At 42.8% G+C, this 17,307-nt stretch overlaps 1 protein-coding gene across 1 annotated transcript; it reads left to right on the forward strand.

Annotated features, from left to right (window-relative positions):
• Position 1: 1 nt before the first annotated feature.
• On the forward strand, positions 2 to 15,983 carry ZNF365 (zinc finger protein 365; the record flags this gene model as incomplete). Its single annotated transcript, XM_010714250.3, has 4 exons — positions 2 to 282; positions 8,353 to 8,533; positions 11,806 to 11,843; positions 13,723 to 15,983. Coding segments are annotated over 4 exons (747 nt in total), but the record flags the coding sequence as incomplete, so codon positions are not given.
• Positions 15,984 to 17,307: the final 1,324 nt, after the last annotated feature.

Consider the following 17,307-nt stretch of genomic DNA (forward strand, 5'->3'; position numbering starts at 1 on the left):
GGCCTCGTTCGAGGCGCACGTCAGGGAGAAGTTCAGCAGGATGGTGGAGGCCGTGGACAAAACGATCGAGAAGCGGATCGACAAGCTTACCAAAGAGCTGGCCCAGAAAACGGCGGAGCTGCTGGAGGTGCGGGCGGCCTTCGTGCAGCTCTCCCAGAAGAAGCAGGAGGTGCAGCGGCGGGAGCGCGCCCTGAGCCGGCAGGTGGACGTGGCGGTGGAGATGATCGCGGCCTTGAAGCAGCGGCTCACCGAGTCCGAGGAGGAGCTGCACCGCAAGGAGGAGTAAGTGGGGAGCCCTGCGAGCGGGCCCGGACGCCCTGGGGAGCAGCGAGGGAAGGTTCGGTCTCTCGCTGGCTGTAGAAGGGCCTGGCGGTCAGCAGCAGCCAAAGGTGGTGTTTCTAGAGCCACGGTCCCGGTGCCTGTAGGGCAGGTAGGCACGGCTGAAGCGGGTGGCTTCCGCACCTGGGAGGCATGGCCACTGACTTTGGCATTGGCTAGTGCCTGCGATGTGACCCTGCTGTAGTGGGGTTGAAGCATGCGAGCTGTCATCAGCACGCAGTCTGATTTATGCTGACGCCTCTAATCCATTCTGTTTTATGGGAGAGATGCTTGGATAAGCGCTGTACGAAACATGTAGCAAAACCAAGTAGCATCGTTTCCCTGAAGTTGTTTCACCACACAGGGGTGCCATGCAGGGAGCTGGCCTGTGCAGCAGCAAAGCCATGCTGGAGGCAGTGCTGAACTGAACAGCAAATTACAAAACTGGAGTCGGTGGCAGGACCAGGAACCAGCTGCCAGTCATTCTGACTAACCTGGTTCATCTAAAAAATGTGTTTGGGGTGCAGCCATTAAAAGTGTAGTGATAGCCGATACATTATTTATACATGATCTACTTAGTTTATGCAGCGCTTGATGAAGCCTTTGAGGCTTTTTGGAGCAACACAGCTTATTTTAGAGGAATGCAAATTAAGACTCTTGGTAATGGAATGCCTCTAGACCAGTTTACCAGCTTACAAAGAGAGATGCTAGTTGCCATGACGCTGATCTTGGGAGAAATAAGGAAGGTGGTGTAGGAGTTCAGTGTAGGAAGTTTGGATGGCTTTCATCGCTCCTTCCTGCAGCTTAATCTAAGGATTAGAAAGGAAAGGTGCTGATGGCTCCTGTATCTGTAGGAGTCATAACAGAGAGTCCATGCCACAGATCACCTAGGAGAGTGGACAGCAAAGGTGGTGGGATTCAAACCCATCTTCCTTGAGGGGATATTCAGCAGTACCACCGATTTTCATGATCTGAAAGAACAGGTGGTCTTCACAGACAGTACATCTCAAGAACTCAAGATGAAGATAAAGATAATAGTGGTATTGAGAGAGGGATTTCAAAGTATGCAGAAGATGACTGTGAAGATGACTGTCTTAAGTAGTTTTGATATTCCCATCTAGCCAAGTTCCCCTTATAGGCTCACAGCATGATTCACCCTACTTGTTCTAGAGAAGTATCCCAGTGTGAAATTGCTCCATGGAGGTCCTTCTGCAGACTAGAGAGGGACCTCAGGTAAGCAGCCATATTTTAGGCTGGAATGCTGAACTTAACATACCCAAAGTTAAGTTATATATTAACTTAATATATAAGTTATATATTATATATATATATATATATACCCAAACTAAACACAAGGTATGCTGAAAAATGCATGACTTGTGCTTTCCAAGAAAAACATGCTTCTTGAGACAAAGCAAGAAGCATTCAGTGGTGCTGCAGAAGACAAGAACCCTGGAAAAAGAGCAAGTGGGGAAATGCAGGTACAATGAGCATGATATAAGGGGAATGACAAAGTAATTTCTGAGACCTGTCTATATATTCATTCCTTTCTGTTTTCAAAAATTTAATTACTCAGTGTGCCAAAAAGACCTTCTCCTTCAAAAAGGAGGATCTGAACTTTGATTCCTGGAAGAAGTCCAGATGATTAGAAAGCCAAACAGGACAGCTTAATGGAAACTGCAGAAGCAGGAGTTCTTGTTGCAGACTGTGAAAAGTCAAAGGCACCCCTTAGGGACTGCTCTGATACTTGCTGACCTTCAAAAATAAATGCTTTCAGCAGTTTCTTTAGACTTTTTTTTTTCCCCTATAAGCAGCCTAGTAAATATGGATAACTTTTCTCAGAAGTAGTACTGATGTTGAACCGCTGTAACTGAGAATTTATTCCTCTTTCCTCTTTGTAGAAGGAAAAGAAAATAACTTTCTCCCAGAAACATCTCTGTATCATGCTTTTCGTAAGGAAGAAAACCAGTATTTGGTTTCAAAGATTGTCCCAGTTACTGGATATCATGGAATAGGCTAGATGCAAAAACCATAAGTCAGTTATTATTATGCACTTTTAGATCTCAGAGACTGAACTTTGGCTACTCTAAATCAGTCTGGGGGTAAAGGAAAATACATTTATCCACAAAGGGAAAGAAATTTTAACTCAAATCTTAGACAAGATCACAAAACAACTTTTGTGGAGGCTTTTCTAGAGGAAAAAGTTGACAACTGGTAAGGGGTAGGACAGGTGTGGGTACCACACTAAGTAACTAATACATTGTTAAAGCAGTATTATCTAAACACAGAAAAGTCTTGCAGCAGATGCTGTAGTCTCATCAAACTTAGAACGTTGAAAGGCCAAAGCTGCTTTTTTTCCTCCCTTTTTTAATTGTTCTTATCTGGGAGGGAGTGAAAATGAAAACTAGATCTTTTAGAGAAGCAGGCACAGCTACCAAAGTTCCAGTTCACCAACCTGCCTCAGTTGAACCCTGGGCAGTTCTGATGAAATGGCTACAGGATCAAGCCTTTAGAAACATGCAAACAAATGATTTAACTTAAAAAGGTGCCCCGAGAGGGGAAACTCAGTGTCTGACAAATGAGTGTGCAAATCAGCATGACTACTGGGATCTTAATGCTGAAACACAGAAGTTTTCCAAAAGGGATAAGGTTGTGTTGAATAAGACACCAAAAAAAACAAAACAAAACAAAACAAACAAACAACAAAACCACCATTCAAACTAAAAGCAGCTACAAACTCCTCCTGTAGAGGACAGCTGGAGGCTTGTTTCTGGAAGTGGTGTAAAAACAGTGAAACATTCAGTGGTGACTTAATTTCACTTTGTCTCTTAACAAGGGCATACATACAGTAAGTTGACATCTCTGACGGTACTTTCTTTAACTGGTCTAATACATTTGTTTTAAGACTATCTGGTCATGCCTCTGCTCTGGTCCAGCCTGCAATAAAAGGGCTATTTCAGGGTAGCTGTTGTGGTGATTACTTTTGCTATTGCCTTCCCCTAAAATTTGTGATTAATGAAACTTTGTGTAAATAACATTTTGACAGTGAGTTTTAGAGTTAGCTCTTAAAGACCACTGCACCTGATGCTTTCTCTAAAATATCAGCTTTCCTTTACGTACAAGCTTCAGTTGTACAATAAAAGTTCAGCTTTTTGCTTTAAGAATATGACCACAGCTAGATGTCGTTCTTCAACCCTTGGTTTCAAGGCATCCTGCTCCCTCTTCCCCACCTCCTTTCATCTTCCCACTCAGGAGATTACTTCCCCCTCCCTTGCTTGTTCTGGCTCAAGTGTCCCACAAAATGGGTCTGTGAATTAAAGCATTTTAATCTTCACAGCGTCACCCCAATAAGTTCAGGGCTCAGATCTAGACCACAACCCAGTGAATGGGTGCAACTGATAGGACAGTAACTCTCTGAGAGGAGGAGGTGTGAACCTCTTAAATCAGATGTGCTGATATTGGTGCAGGAATGTGAAACCACAGCCTAATGAGTAACAGATGCCAGCCTTCAGGCAGTAATGCCAATGGGATGATGGATCAGGTCAGCAGCATTGATACTTCATGAATGTATATGCTTTAAATATTTTCACAATGAAAACTTGCTTTGGTAGGAACTCTGTTGTCCTCAGGTACAATAACAAAAGGATTTGTTTCTCTGTCCACTTTAGGCAGAGATATTCAAAGTATCCGAATTCTGTAAAGGGATTTGATTCTTGGGCATGGAGTTGGCATAGAGCCTAGTGCTTGTCCGCCCACAGAGCAGTTGCAGGTGTCAGAGTTGCTGTAAATAGTCCCAGGACCAGTGTTATCTATCTGTAGGAGGGTTTGGTTGCAATGTGTGAAACCATTATCCCTTACTGTCAGTTGTTAAGGAGCTGGAGGTGCCCCAGGCTCTGCATCTACTTTGGGTATCACATGTTTATCTGCAAACACTAAGGGTAGCAGCAGAGTCCACGTGCCAACAACTGCCCTGGTAACACAAACCCCAAACTCAATAGTTTGTTGTTCTCTCTTGCTTTACTCACCCTAGGAAGGAGCACTCATTCCTCCTAAAAGATTTTGTCTGAGGGAGGTTGCAGCTCCTGAGACAAAGGAGGAAACTGCCCCTTCTCCCTGCTGCCTGGTCATAGCCCTTCAACAAATATTATGCTATACAATGTATGCTAATGTAAGCCTTGCAAACTATAGGCAAACAGACTCAATCACTCTGCTGCCTGCTACAGAAATTTACGTACATTCAAACTGCAGCATCATCTACTCCACTTGGAAAATGTTGTGGCAGGATCTAGACCTTACAGAGCTCTTAAAACAAGGGCTGGGATGCGGTGGAACGAAAAGAGGTTGGAGGCTGACAGAGTGGAGGAAAGTGAAGGAGCAGAGGAGAGTGGGAAAGAGGTGTCACTGAGGACAGAACGGTTCCAGGAGAGCTAATAGCTCTGCATAACCTTTCCTTAATACAGCAGTGGTGCTGCAGATGTACAACAGTCAGCCTAGGGTAGCAGAGACTTCCAAACAGAAAGGCCAGTGCTTCAAGTCTGAAAATGATCAGAGGACTGGAGCATCCCTCTGAGCAAGAAAGGTTGAGGGAGTTGGATTTGTTGAGCTCAGAAATTGCAGCCTTCTAGTACTTCAGAGGAACTTATAAACAAAAGGGAGACTGCCATCCTACAGTCCGATAGTGATAGGACAAGAAGTGACTTTAAACTAAAAAAGAGGAGGGTTAGGTTAGGTGTTAGATGTTCACTCAGAGGGTGGTGAGGCAGTGGAACAGATTGCCCAGAGAAGCTGTGGGTGCCCCATTCCTGAAGGCATCAAGGCCAGGTTGGAAGGGGCCCTGGACAATCTGGTCTAGCAGTTGGTCTAATGGTCAGCAACTGTGCCCATGGCAGGGCATTGGAACTTGACGATATTTAAGATCTCTTCAACTTAAGCCTTTATTTGTTTCTAATGAAAGAGTAAAAGATGGATATCATTATGCAACATTCCCCCCCAAATTTGGCAGAAGCCTGGAAAAGTAAATTGAAAGTAAATTAAATAGTAAAAGCACAAAGTCATCACAGCTATTAGAAATAGATACTGGAAATAAAACAGAAGTTAAGAAAAGGTCTGCACAAACTACAAGAGACAATAAAGGCAATTAAGCTGATAAACAGTGGCTGCAGAGAAACTGAGTTCTTTGGAGTATTTCCCTATTGATCATGATGGGAGGAGTATAAAAATTCTTCCTTCAAGTAACCAAGGCACAGCAGTGGCGCAAAGTGAACTCTGAGAAAGAGGTCTTGGAGCTGGTAGACCTACCAGCAGTCACTCCCAGGGGCTTCTGCGAGGTTGGAATGAAAACAAAGAAAGTAGCTGAAATAAGAAAGGTGCTGCTTACAAGGACAAGACATGAGACTGAGCTCTAGTGGGTGGGCATTTTCTGGTTCCTGTCTTTATAAAAAGAACTTACAGAGTAGTTGTGCCATTTCAGCACAAAGGAAAATCTTTAGATGAAAGTTCTTATTACGATTCGTAGATTGTATTGGGGAAGCTGAACAGAGGAAAATGATGGAAATGAGACTATTGCTGCTAATAACAGTTCCTATAAATAATGACTTGTAGGATGCCAAGGATTACCTTGAATAGTCTAGAAAGTAAGGCAGGTGCTCAGGAATTTATCAAGTCTGTATGTCTGTTCTCTTGATTGTGATCTCAATCTTTCCCTTATTCCCTTATGGCACAGCTTATTAACTACGTATTTATGGAAAGGAAAATTTGTGAGTAACCTACTCATGCCATGGAGCAGGAGACTAATGAGTGCTTTTTAATTACTTTTGCTGACACAATTACAAATATTAGCATTCATGAAACTATCAGCCTTTTAAAAGCAAGTGCCAGGTCCTCAAATGTTTGTGGTAGAGGCTGGCTGCGTGGCCTGGTGGGGACGTCCCAGAGGTGTCCCAGGCTGGCAGGTTCCTGCTCAGCCCTAGTCAAAAGGCCGGCGGCCTTGCAGACCACGCACAGGTCTCCACCCTAATAAATTTCTCTCTTTTGAGCTTCCCTTCAGCTGCAAAGAGGAGTCTGTTGGAGTGCCATCAGTTGCATAAATCCAGAGTGGAATTGCAGTGCTGTAAATGAGATGATAATAAAGCCTTAAAGATGACCACTGTGAGTTTAGATGAGCTTTTTCCTAAGCATTCTTTGATGGCTTTTTATTACCAGGTCACTCTGAACAAGCACAATCGCAGCCCTAGAACTAGAAAGCATTGGCAGAGTTTGATGAACAGGCACCTCTCAGTTTCTTAGACCAGATTTTGTGGGTAAGTTAATATAAACTAACATTCATAGATGTTCTCATCCAAAAAAATGTGCTGGTTTATAGCTCACTCCTACCACTAGATCATCCACATATACAACTCATGGATGCTCTCTGCTGTGGTGCAGATTGATGAAGCTTGAATTCTAAATGGAATGGCAGGTTTGCATAGCTGACCACTTGTACTTCACAAGGCAAGAACAGCACACTGTTAAAATAATTGTTTACAATAATGCTGAGTTAATCTTTGATGAAATGCAGAGACGCTTTAGATTTATTATAAACAAACAAAGCTCTGTGTACAATCAATGGATGTACAGATGTTATAGTTATGAGATGTACCGGAGAGCTTGGCTATGCAGTTATTACACCAAAGCAGGAAAGATAGGGTGCTTACTCATATCCTGGGCTCACTTGTGAAACTCCAGCAGAGTGGATCTCCAGAAGAGATCCTTCCCACTGGGTAGTCAGCTCTTAAATGGGTCTAGGAGAGGTGGAGCCAGGCTCCACCCCTTCCTGCAGCAGGAAGGTGAATTGCCTTCACCTGTGCTCCCGTGGCTGACTCATTGCTCGCCTCAGGTGGTCAATCAGAGGTTCAGGCCATGATTCAGCAGTTCCCATACACTCTGAAAGGCTATTACTGCTATAAAACATTTCCTAGTTTAAGCTTAAAATGCTTTTTATCTCAGGTGCTGCAATTCAAATGAACATGAAGTAATTATGCTCTTTTTAATTTGACAAGCATTGGTTCTCCCAACTCCCACATCCTAAGTTCTGTACAAAGCAAAAATGAACATGGCTTCATTGGCAGACCAGGAGCTGTTTATCTAGACTTTATTAACTGGGGAAATCCTGCATGTCCACGTTTGCCATTTTTTATAATATGTAGCTCACTGCAACCAAATGTCTCCCACTCTGAACTCCTGAAAGAAGAGGCCCAAATGGCAGCCTATGTATTACCAGTATGCAGAGCACTTCAAAATGAACTCTGTTTCTGCACACAGCTGAAATCTTTCTGAGTCAGCAGTGCTACCTGTTGCTTCCAGTTGTGTTACCAGACAAGAAATATTTCTAAACTCCTGACCTAAAACTTGGTCTTCTCACACACATACTCCTTACCTGATCATCTCTAGATTCTCTCTTAATCTCCTATGCTCCCACTAGCTCCAAATCCCAACACGGGACTCGGAAGTACTTGCAGGATTGCAGCCAAAATGGAGCTCAATGGTCACAGGAGCTCTTTTAGGTTAGGAACTAGCACAGCAGCTACATTAAACTTCCATTGTAAGATTATGATGAACCAGGAAGATTTCATACACTTCTCTTCATGTTTCAGATCAGATAGGCACATTTCTAAATATGAAAGGAGAAGGTGGATCTGTTTTTCAGATAGGTATCCAGAGGATACGAGAGGTTATTGGTGATGCTTAATGATAACAATATTTCTGTCGGGTGGCCTGCAGACCAACAAGACTGTTTTCAAGAGATCTAATAACGGGACAGAAACACCCAAACCCACTGGCTATAAACTTGAATTCAGCATTGAGGGTTCCAAATCTTCACTCAGTGTCTGAAAAAAATACTGAAATCCCTTAATAAAGGAGAAGGACAGTAATTAGTCATCATGGGAAATCACCATGAAGAAACTTGGGAAGTATCAGTAATTCTTTGACAGCAGCAAGACCATCACCCCTCCCATTATTTACATCTTGCCTCTATGCAATATTTTTGTCTTACAGAGAAGTTGTTTCTTTCAACCACTTCCTTGAAGAAGCAGCAGAAAAAGAAGTGAGGGGAAAAGCCAGACTCCAGCACTTCATCGAGAACCTGTTGCAGCGTGTGGATCTGGCAGAAAGGCAGCTAGAGTATTACCAAAATCAGCAGATTGCGTGCAACCACACGGGTGGCAGTGACCACGTGGTAAGCCAGAAGAGTTCTTTCATTACTTGTCACCCACCACTCAGGGGAAAGCGCTCAGCTTTGACTGTGAGTAAGCTAATTGCTACTCCAGACAGGTTTGGATTTGTACAACATTTCTTTAGACTTATGTTTATTTATGTTTTAAATGCCACATCACGTATTTGTCATGCCACGCGTGGAGCATGTGTTAAGCAGTAAAAGGTGAGTTTCAAATAATTCTGTACCTCATAATTGAAACCCAAAAAGTCTCACTCGCGTGAATTTTGTTTGCTACTTAGAGCTCTGATGATCTGATGGGTGGTGTAGAACACAATCTCGAGTTGTAACCTAAATGTAACCAGATCATAGGATAGTGAACAAAGGCAGCAGACAGATGAGAACTCCAGCTTTGTGCCCTTACAGCTGCAGTCAGCTACTGATATCACAGAATCACAGAATCGTAGGGGTTGGAAGGGACCTCCAGAGATCATCGAGTCCAGCTCCCCTGCCAAAGCAGGTTCTCTACACCAAGTCACACAAGTAGGTGTCCAGGCGGGTCTTGAATATCTCCAGAGAAGGAGACTCCACAACCTCCCTGTGCAGCCCGTTCCAGTGCTCCATCACCCTCACCGTAAAGAAGTTCTTACGCACATTTGTGCGGAACTTCCTATGCTGCAGTTTCTGGCTGTTCCCCCCTTGTCCTGTCTCCACAAACTGCTAAAGAGTCTGGCCTTGCCACTCTGCCCCCCATACCTTAGATATTTATAGACCTGGATCAGGTTCCCCCTTCGGTCTTCTTTTCTCAAGGCTAAACAGACCCAGTTCACCTAACCTTTCTTCATAGGGGAGATGCTCCAGGCCCTTCACCATCTTTGTGGCCCTCTGCTGGACTCTTTCCAAGAGATCCCTGTCTTTTTTGTACTGGGGAGCCCAGAACTGGACACAGTACTCCAGATGAGGCTTTACCAGAGCAGAGTAGAGTGGGAGGATCACCTCCCTCAACCTGCTGGCCACGCTCTTTTTAATGCACCGCAGAATGCCACTGGTACATGAGGGATGGAAAGAACAGCGATAACTGTAAATGCTGCTGCTACACAAACCCACACAAAACAAGGCTGGTGCTTCCTTCCTCCTTACTGATACTGATGCTGCAACTGGCTGCTCGTGGATCCTTGTGGCCATACAGCAGAAAAATTAACCTGGCAGAACAACTAACCTGGTAAAGGGTGGGAAAAGTAAAAGTGGTGACAAGGCACTGTGCCACGTGTAAACCACAGTGCCATTGGTGATCAAACATACCGCATTCCTTGCCCTTGCTGTGGTTTCCTGCAGAACCAGCTGTGGGACTTTGATTAATGGGGTAAGACTGGAAGCAAAGAACTGGGAATGAAAAGCAGGGTAGGTTTTGCCCTGGCTTGGGGTGGCCACATGGGTAGACTTACTGGCCAGGGACCACTTTCTGAACTCTTCTCAGATCTGCAGCAGTGTGGAAAAGGTTGAGGGAACAACATATAGAAGTTCATCCCATAGTTCATCCCATCTTGACTCCACTGAAGCCAGACTTTATTTCCTTTTGAACAAAGAAAGAAACAGAGAGGATGAGAGCATCCAGAGATGGGAAAGAGAGAAGACAGTGATGAAATATTCACCAGATTGTTATTTTTTTCCAACTTGGTCTATTTGGCTTTGCTGGAATCACTTTCCCTTGCATCACATACTGACAGTTTTTTGGAGATCCCTGAAGATTTTCAGGAAGGAGGTGGATTCAGCTTGCTTTCCTGTCAGAAGACTTGTAAGAAGAGTGAGCAGATTCCCTGTCAGACTTCACAGACAAGAAACCACTGCTGTCTGAACATTGCTTTTAAGAATAACTATTTCTGGAAAAGTTCTCATTATTACTACTAAAACTCAGTATTTTCCTTACAATGCATCATATTTATGTGGCTTCTACAGTGAATTTCAAATCCAGTGAATACCCCACATTATCTGTGTTAAATAGTCACTGCCCCATGGAGGTGAGATGAGAGACATTTGATCATGCACTGCATATAAACAGGCACGTAGTGGTGAAAAGCAGAGGTTCCCCTAGCCACCTGGAAGACAAAGACCTATAGGCAAGAACCAAATAAATGTAGGTGTGCTGAAACGTTGCATAAGACATCTCAGGGAGTATCTGTGTGAATGTTGAGGGGGCTGCAGAGGTGGTCCTCAGTATTAAATCTCCCATATTCTTGATGTTTACCGGCATCCCTGGCTCAGCAGCGTTCCCTGGGGAAGGCAGTGATTTTTAAGGCAGCTGACCTGCTTTCTGAGTGACTTCAGCATTCCTTTAAGGTCACCCATCCAAATATTGACCAGCCTGACCTTCACGAGGTAATTACAGAAAAGCACACCATGGGATGGCTCCAGACTCCTATCCAAGACAGATGACAGCAAAGTCAGGCTGGGCACAAGTCCATCTGCAAAGTGTGGACAATACCAGGCACATAGGGAACATTTGCTTGGCTCAGTAACTTCATTAAATGATACTCAAAGGCTCAGTGTAGTGACACTGACGAGAGATCAACACAAAGGAGCCAGGCATTACCCAGACTGCTTTAGGCTAAGCTGGCACTAAATGCTTCCTTTCCTGACCCCCAGTGAAAGAGGGGCTAGATAAAGTGATACCAAGCTCTCAACCAAACTCTTGTAAGAAACAAAGCCCTGCAAAGTTGTGCCAGCACTGCAGCTATACTGTCCCTACTTCATATTGAGATTTGGGTTGGGAAGGGTGAGAAACATTTGTGTTCTTGCCCTCCAGCCTTGAGTGCAGCAGCCAAGAGCTCTCTTGCTTGGTAGCTGAAGTATCCTAGCTGTTCATGTAAAGGAAATGTTATCGCTGCAAAATTAAGGGCTCTGAGAGAAAATTAATTTAATACAGCTTATTCAAGCACTGTCCCTTGTTAATTATCTTCAACACAATAATTACTTTTTATTGTTCCATACTGTAATCTAATGTGAAACGTCTCTGTTCAGCCCACACTTGCTTAGCAGTTTACTGTGATTATCATTGTGATAAAAATAGCAGGGAGAAATTCCAACCACAAAGTTTTAAAAACTAAATAAGGTGGAGCAATATTAATCTGTGAAAAGGTTTTTTTCTAAAGTTTCTTTCTTGAATATTCTTCTAGAACTAAAAGAAGGTGGGAATAGAAATGGGATTTTGAAGACTACATTACATGTATTTTACCCCCACATCTTAGCTACTTGATAATTTGCTATTAATAAATTTTCTGTTTCTGTTTTCCTTGCAGTTTACAGACATTTCATTAAATAAGAAACCCAGATGCCTGTACGTATATCTTCTTATTCTTTTCTTACCTAAAGACGTAACATGGTGTGCTTACATTGTTGCTTTTGCATTTCAAATTGAATCAAAAGCCTGAATCAGGTTGGGTTTGATCAGATTCTGTACCTGAGGGTGGTCCATTATTACGTGATGTAATAGAAAAATAACAAATCACTGCTAAATCAGAATAAAATGAAATATTTTTAAAGGAAAAAAGAATGATTTTATGTAAAGTAAATGACTTTCCCATTGGACTCTACTAGCCTATTGCAACACTACAGTTCTGGAATCTGTTTGGTAAACACAGACCAAGCTTCAGCTGAAAATATCTTTAACATTCTGTAGGTAGGAGAGAGACAGTTGTCATTTCCTAACTGACAGTAACACTGTCAACTTAAAGATCACATGTAAACAGGCAAGTGTCCTCAGAAAATATGGGTGCTAACAACATCTCAAGTTACTCAAGCATCTGTTCTGGGAGCAGCAGAACTAATCTGGGCTGTTTTCGTAAGGTATGGCTGACTTTGTATTTTCTTTTCAGGCCTGTAGATGCTACTGTAATCAAGGAAGATAGAAAGGAAGATAGACTTCCACTTGAGAAGTCTTTGGTCTAAATGTAATGCATTTTAGTAAAATCCATTAATTGCTGACAAATAGTAGGAGTTCAAAGGCATGTGTGAAACTGTTGAGAGGTTTCTGTTTAACTACTCATAAAGTTCTCCTTTCAAAAGAGTTAGGTTGGACAATACATTACTGATATCTGTTGCTGTAAATCTGGTACACCAGGAGAATGGCAGGGAGAGAACAAAGAGTGAGGTTGTGCATCCTTAAGGGAGAGGCTGTCACTGTGGTGCTCACAAGCTGCAGCTTTTTCCAAAACTGGCTTTGTCAGTGTGCAATATTGTTTAACTCCCAGGACAATTAATACCTGATAGGTGGTTTCCAGACATGGCAAACTAACGAAAATAGCCCTGTGGGAATCTTAAGAGGCAGCACATCTGCTCTTCTCGTTGATCGTAGCAGCTGGTGCCTACATCCATGGTACTGCTGTTACACTACATGTACCTGTTGTAAAACATTTTGAGATGATGTTAAAAGGGACTGTAATGTTCTTAGTTGAACTGTGGTTTAAAGATAAAATCACAGAGCAGAGGGCATGGCTTGACTTGCACAGCACCACACATTTAACGGCCCGAGCTCATCAGTTTCATCATCTCCTACTGGGTCTGAACCATCACAGAGAGAATAAAGAATTCAGCTTACTTTGGCCTTTAAAATTTTGTACCCATCTTCACACCAATTTTTTTATTCTCCTTTCATCTTCTCCCCTTTCATATTGCAGCCTAAAGCAAATCTAAAGAGCTTGGAGCTGGGTGGCCAGCAAAGAGGCAGTTGAGTTTCCTGAGCTACAGAGGTATCCTGGGGCTTGGCCCAGGCAATGCTCAGATCCCACTAGCAGACCCCACAGTTCTTGCACCAGCTTTCTGCTGTCATTGGAGCCAGCGTGGTCTTCCAAAGACTGCAGGGACATCTGTTCTTTGCAGAGGGTTGCTTTGAATGTTAACATCCCTTTAGTTAAAGAGGATGTAGACCTGAGCAAGATGACAGTACTCCAGTATCAGCAGAATCATATCCTGAATGCTAGTCTACATGAAGATACATGAGGGGTCCACTAGTAACGTGTGGGAGCTCTTGTAGTGAGAGATGCTTTTGAGTATTGAGAAATGTAGTTTATATTGCAATTGTTTTTAACTTTCAGTCTGGCCTCGTAAAACAAGGCTGTTTTCTGCCTTCAAAATTATATGGGCTTGGGACATTCTGGACACCTTTCACATTGGAAGATTGAGTAGTAATTATTGTTAATCGTTATTATTAATTTCAGGAGCCGAGGAAGTCAGCACACTTCATATAACATCCCTGACACAAAGCCTCATTCCTTTCAAAAAGGAAGAGGCTTGCTGAAAAAAGCAAAGGAAGAGAAAACCAGCTTGCAGCCAGTCAGATGCTTCTACGAACCTGTTGATTGCCCAAGAGAAATATGGAGAGCACAAAAGAAGAGTGAACCAGTCTGCTCTGCCCGGAAATTGAGCGCAAAGTCCAAGATGGGTAAAAAGACCAAACAGCTATAGGAGCAGCTAAAGATACACAGTAACACAGGAGCTTGGCTTCGGCAGAACAAATACTGAATGAAGTTAATCATCCCACTTTTTCCTATCCGTCTGGCCACACCGGACATATCAAATAAAATATAAAGGAATATATACAATATGGCATATTTATATTATTTAGTAACGCCATTCCTTCTTTAGGCACTAAAAGAGAAGGGACATTTTATTCAGTTTACACTGAGGGTTTTCTATCTATTTATTTATTTATAGAGCTTATTTTAAATGACTGCAGTTATCTTGCGGGGCAATACTGTGGCTGTATGTTTAATTATTTTAGTGCCAGCATGTGGCTTGGTAATTTATTTTCCATCTATGCTGTTGCTGAAGTTCAGAAGAATCCATTTAATCGGCACCCAAATAATCACTCTTCCAGCTTAGACAGGTATAAGATCAATGATTAACTGCTACCTGCGCAGGCATACTTAGATGCAAAAAGCTTACCTGAGTTGCTTGGTGGCTGTTAACAGCAGCAGATTGCTACCCTGCCTGTTGGGCACTTCTGTAGAGCTGGCAGTGCAGCCCTCACTCACAGGGAGCGCACTGAGCCCGGGCAGCAGCTGGCAGCAAGCAGCAGCAGCTGGAGGACAGCGAGTGGCAGACCAGAGCAGTACCCTGCATTGCATGGCACCTTGCGTGAGGCTGCGCCTGGTGTGGGGCACGAGAGGGCTGGAGCAGCTGTGATCATAAACCCTTCAGATCTTTGTCTCCATGAAGAATCCTTCCAAGGATAATAGATTCTGGAATTTCAACTGCAAACCCAAGAGTGAGGAAGACTGCAGGATGGGAATACCTGTGTTTACAGTGGTTTGTGCCAATTAAAAGGATCCTTATTTATCAGAGTATATATCAAGATGATTTTTCCATGTGTACAGTTTTTTGGTAACATGAACCCTCATACCATGTTTACAAATAGGAACATCCTGTCCATGTTACCAATGGGATTTGTTTTCTCAAGAAAAAGAATAGGTGGGACAAGTCTGCATAATTTATTTTTAAAAGCTCATATAACAGATGTAAATTGTTTTTGTGGAAGGTGATTTTTACAGTACGTGTCTAGAGATTTGTGAAAAATGTTTTTCATTTTTATAACTGACTGTAAGCAGAAATGAGTTTTAAAAGACAGCGTGTCGCTATGATTACTGCTGCAATAAGCACCTGAGCTGCAATATTTTTAGAGCAGATGACCAATCTGTTAGCTCGGATCAGGTAACTACAGATGTCATACATCTGTCAGTGCACAGAGCTCCCAGAAAGTAGCAGAGTGAAGAAAGAGTATTATTCCTCACTTCTATTTTAAATGGTGTTTGTGGAACAATCAGATATATGTTTAAAGATTCTCAACATCGTTTTGATAGAAAGTCACAGTGTGAAACAAATTCAGGTATTTTGTTTGCAATGACATTTTAATATTTAACTCTGTCACAAGGCCACACTTGGCCTTATTCTAACCATTGTGGTGGAAAGGATTTGTCAGTTGTGTTGCATGGGTTTTGGTCAGGTCATGCGTAATGAGAACATTCTTAGGCAAACCACATCACAGAAACTACCTTTGATTTCTTCTGCTTCCACTTTATACAGACATGAAAACAACACTTTTTTGAGGATAATGAAAGTGTTCCTTAGAAAGTAAATATGTTATTCCATTCCTTGATTCACTTCACACTGAAAGTGTTATTTTTACACACTATCTACTCTGTTTGTCACCAAAGTTAAGTGCAACTACTAGTTCACTAATGAGATATTTATTTTATTATTTATTGCGCCAAAATCTTGACTGTAAGTTGTCCTTTTTTGGGGGGAAGAGAAAAAAGAGAGTAAAAGAAGTTGCATGTTCTTAAACTTTTCAAATCCTAATTTATAGTTACTTGCTGAACAGATGTGGGCTAGTTAATTGGAGAGAAATTGGATTGCACTGTAACTCCAGATAAAAGTTTTTAGGATATAAACATTCTAATAAAGTTATATTTCTCAGTTATGGTGTTGTTTAACTTTGTGAAAATACAAAGTTTTACAGTGTTTTTAAAAAAGCCTATCCAATAGCAGAGAAAAAAAGGTAGCAAAGAATAGTCCCCTTTGGACTTGGGCCTGCTCCTTGCACAAAGGGAAATTCAGTAGGAGCTGGATGTCTAGTTCCCAAACATTTTTAGAATACCTTGTCAATAACTAAGGCCACCTCAGAGCAGTATGTTGTGCAGGCTGGGCCCTTACAGGTGACCTTTGCTTAGAACAAAATGTTCTAACACATAACGTTATCAGCCAGGGAAACAAAGAGACTAATTGAAAACCAGACCTCTAATGAGAGCTCTTCACGCACGATTCTGAGATGCTCCTGCCAGCCAAAGAGAGTGCATTTTTGAAGCACTTGATGGTATCTGTCCCCTCTCCCCCCATCTCAGTAGTAAAAACAACCTTCTCCTGCCACAGCAGATCTAAAGACATTTGTTTTGTTTTCAAGAGTTACTGGAAATATTCAGCTAGATATTTGTACTCAGTGGGATGGCCACCAATTAGAGCAGTTACCAAGTCAAACAAATTAGCACTTGCATTATCTCTAATAATCTCTTCCAATGCAACCAGCTCTTACAGTCTCCTTGAGTGAAGTCCCACTATTCTCTCTCTTTATTCTGCGTCACCAAATAGTTGCTTCTATTTGTTCTTACATCAGGCTAATGCTGATTATTTCCATACATCCTATCTGAAGTGGTTGGAGTGGACTATTTTAGTGCTTTCTGCAGCAGGCATGGGCATCTTTTTTTTCTTTCTTTTTTAAGTAAATAATAATCTCAGAAATGATTTTATGACATGAAACATGCAACAAACTCTTAAAAATAGATCCTGTTGTGACATGAACAAAATGTCCTTTCCCATTTTGCTGCTAATGCCACCCTCTAGCCAGCCGCATTTCGTAGCCTGGTCTCTTGAATTACCAGCTGAGTGTCTCTCCAAGGAGACACAAGCAGCCCAGGGTCTGCCCTTCTCCCTTGTGAGAAGTGCTGTGCAGGCACCTGTTGGGCAGAAGCACGCGCCAGCCTCGGTCCTGCCCGCAGCCAGGCTGCCCAGTGGCATCTGAGCCAAGCCACGCGGGGCCACCCCCGGCCAGGGGCCCTGTGCAGGGACCAGCCTGGGGCATAAGGAACCCGAATAACCCTCAGCTTAAAGGACCTGAACCCACTTCTGCACAAAGCAGCTCCTCAGTACATCTATGCCTGCCCCCATAGCTCCTCACTTCCCAAGGCTGCTCAGGCTTCTACCAGCAGTGCAAATGGTCTGGGACGAGAGGTGCAGGGGAATGCTGAAAA

The sequence above is a fragment of the Meleagris gallopavo genome, chromosome 8 (assembly GCF_000146605.3).
Source record: "Meleagris gallopavo isolate NT-WF06-2002-E0010 breed Aviagen turkey brand Nicholas breeding stock chromosome 8, Turkey_5.1, whole genome shotgun sequence".
NCBI lineage: Eukaryota > Metazoa > Chordata > Aves > Galliformes > Phasianidae > Meleagris > Meleagris gallopavo.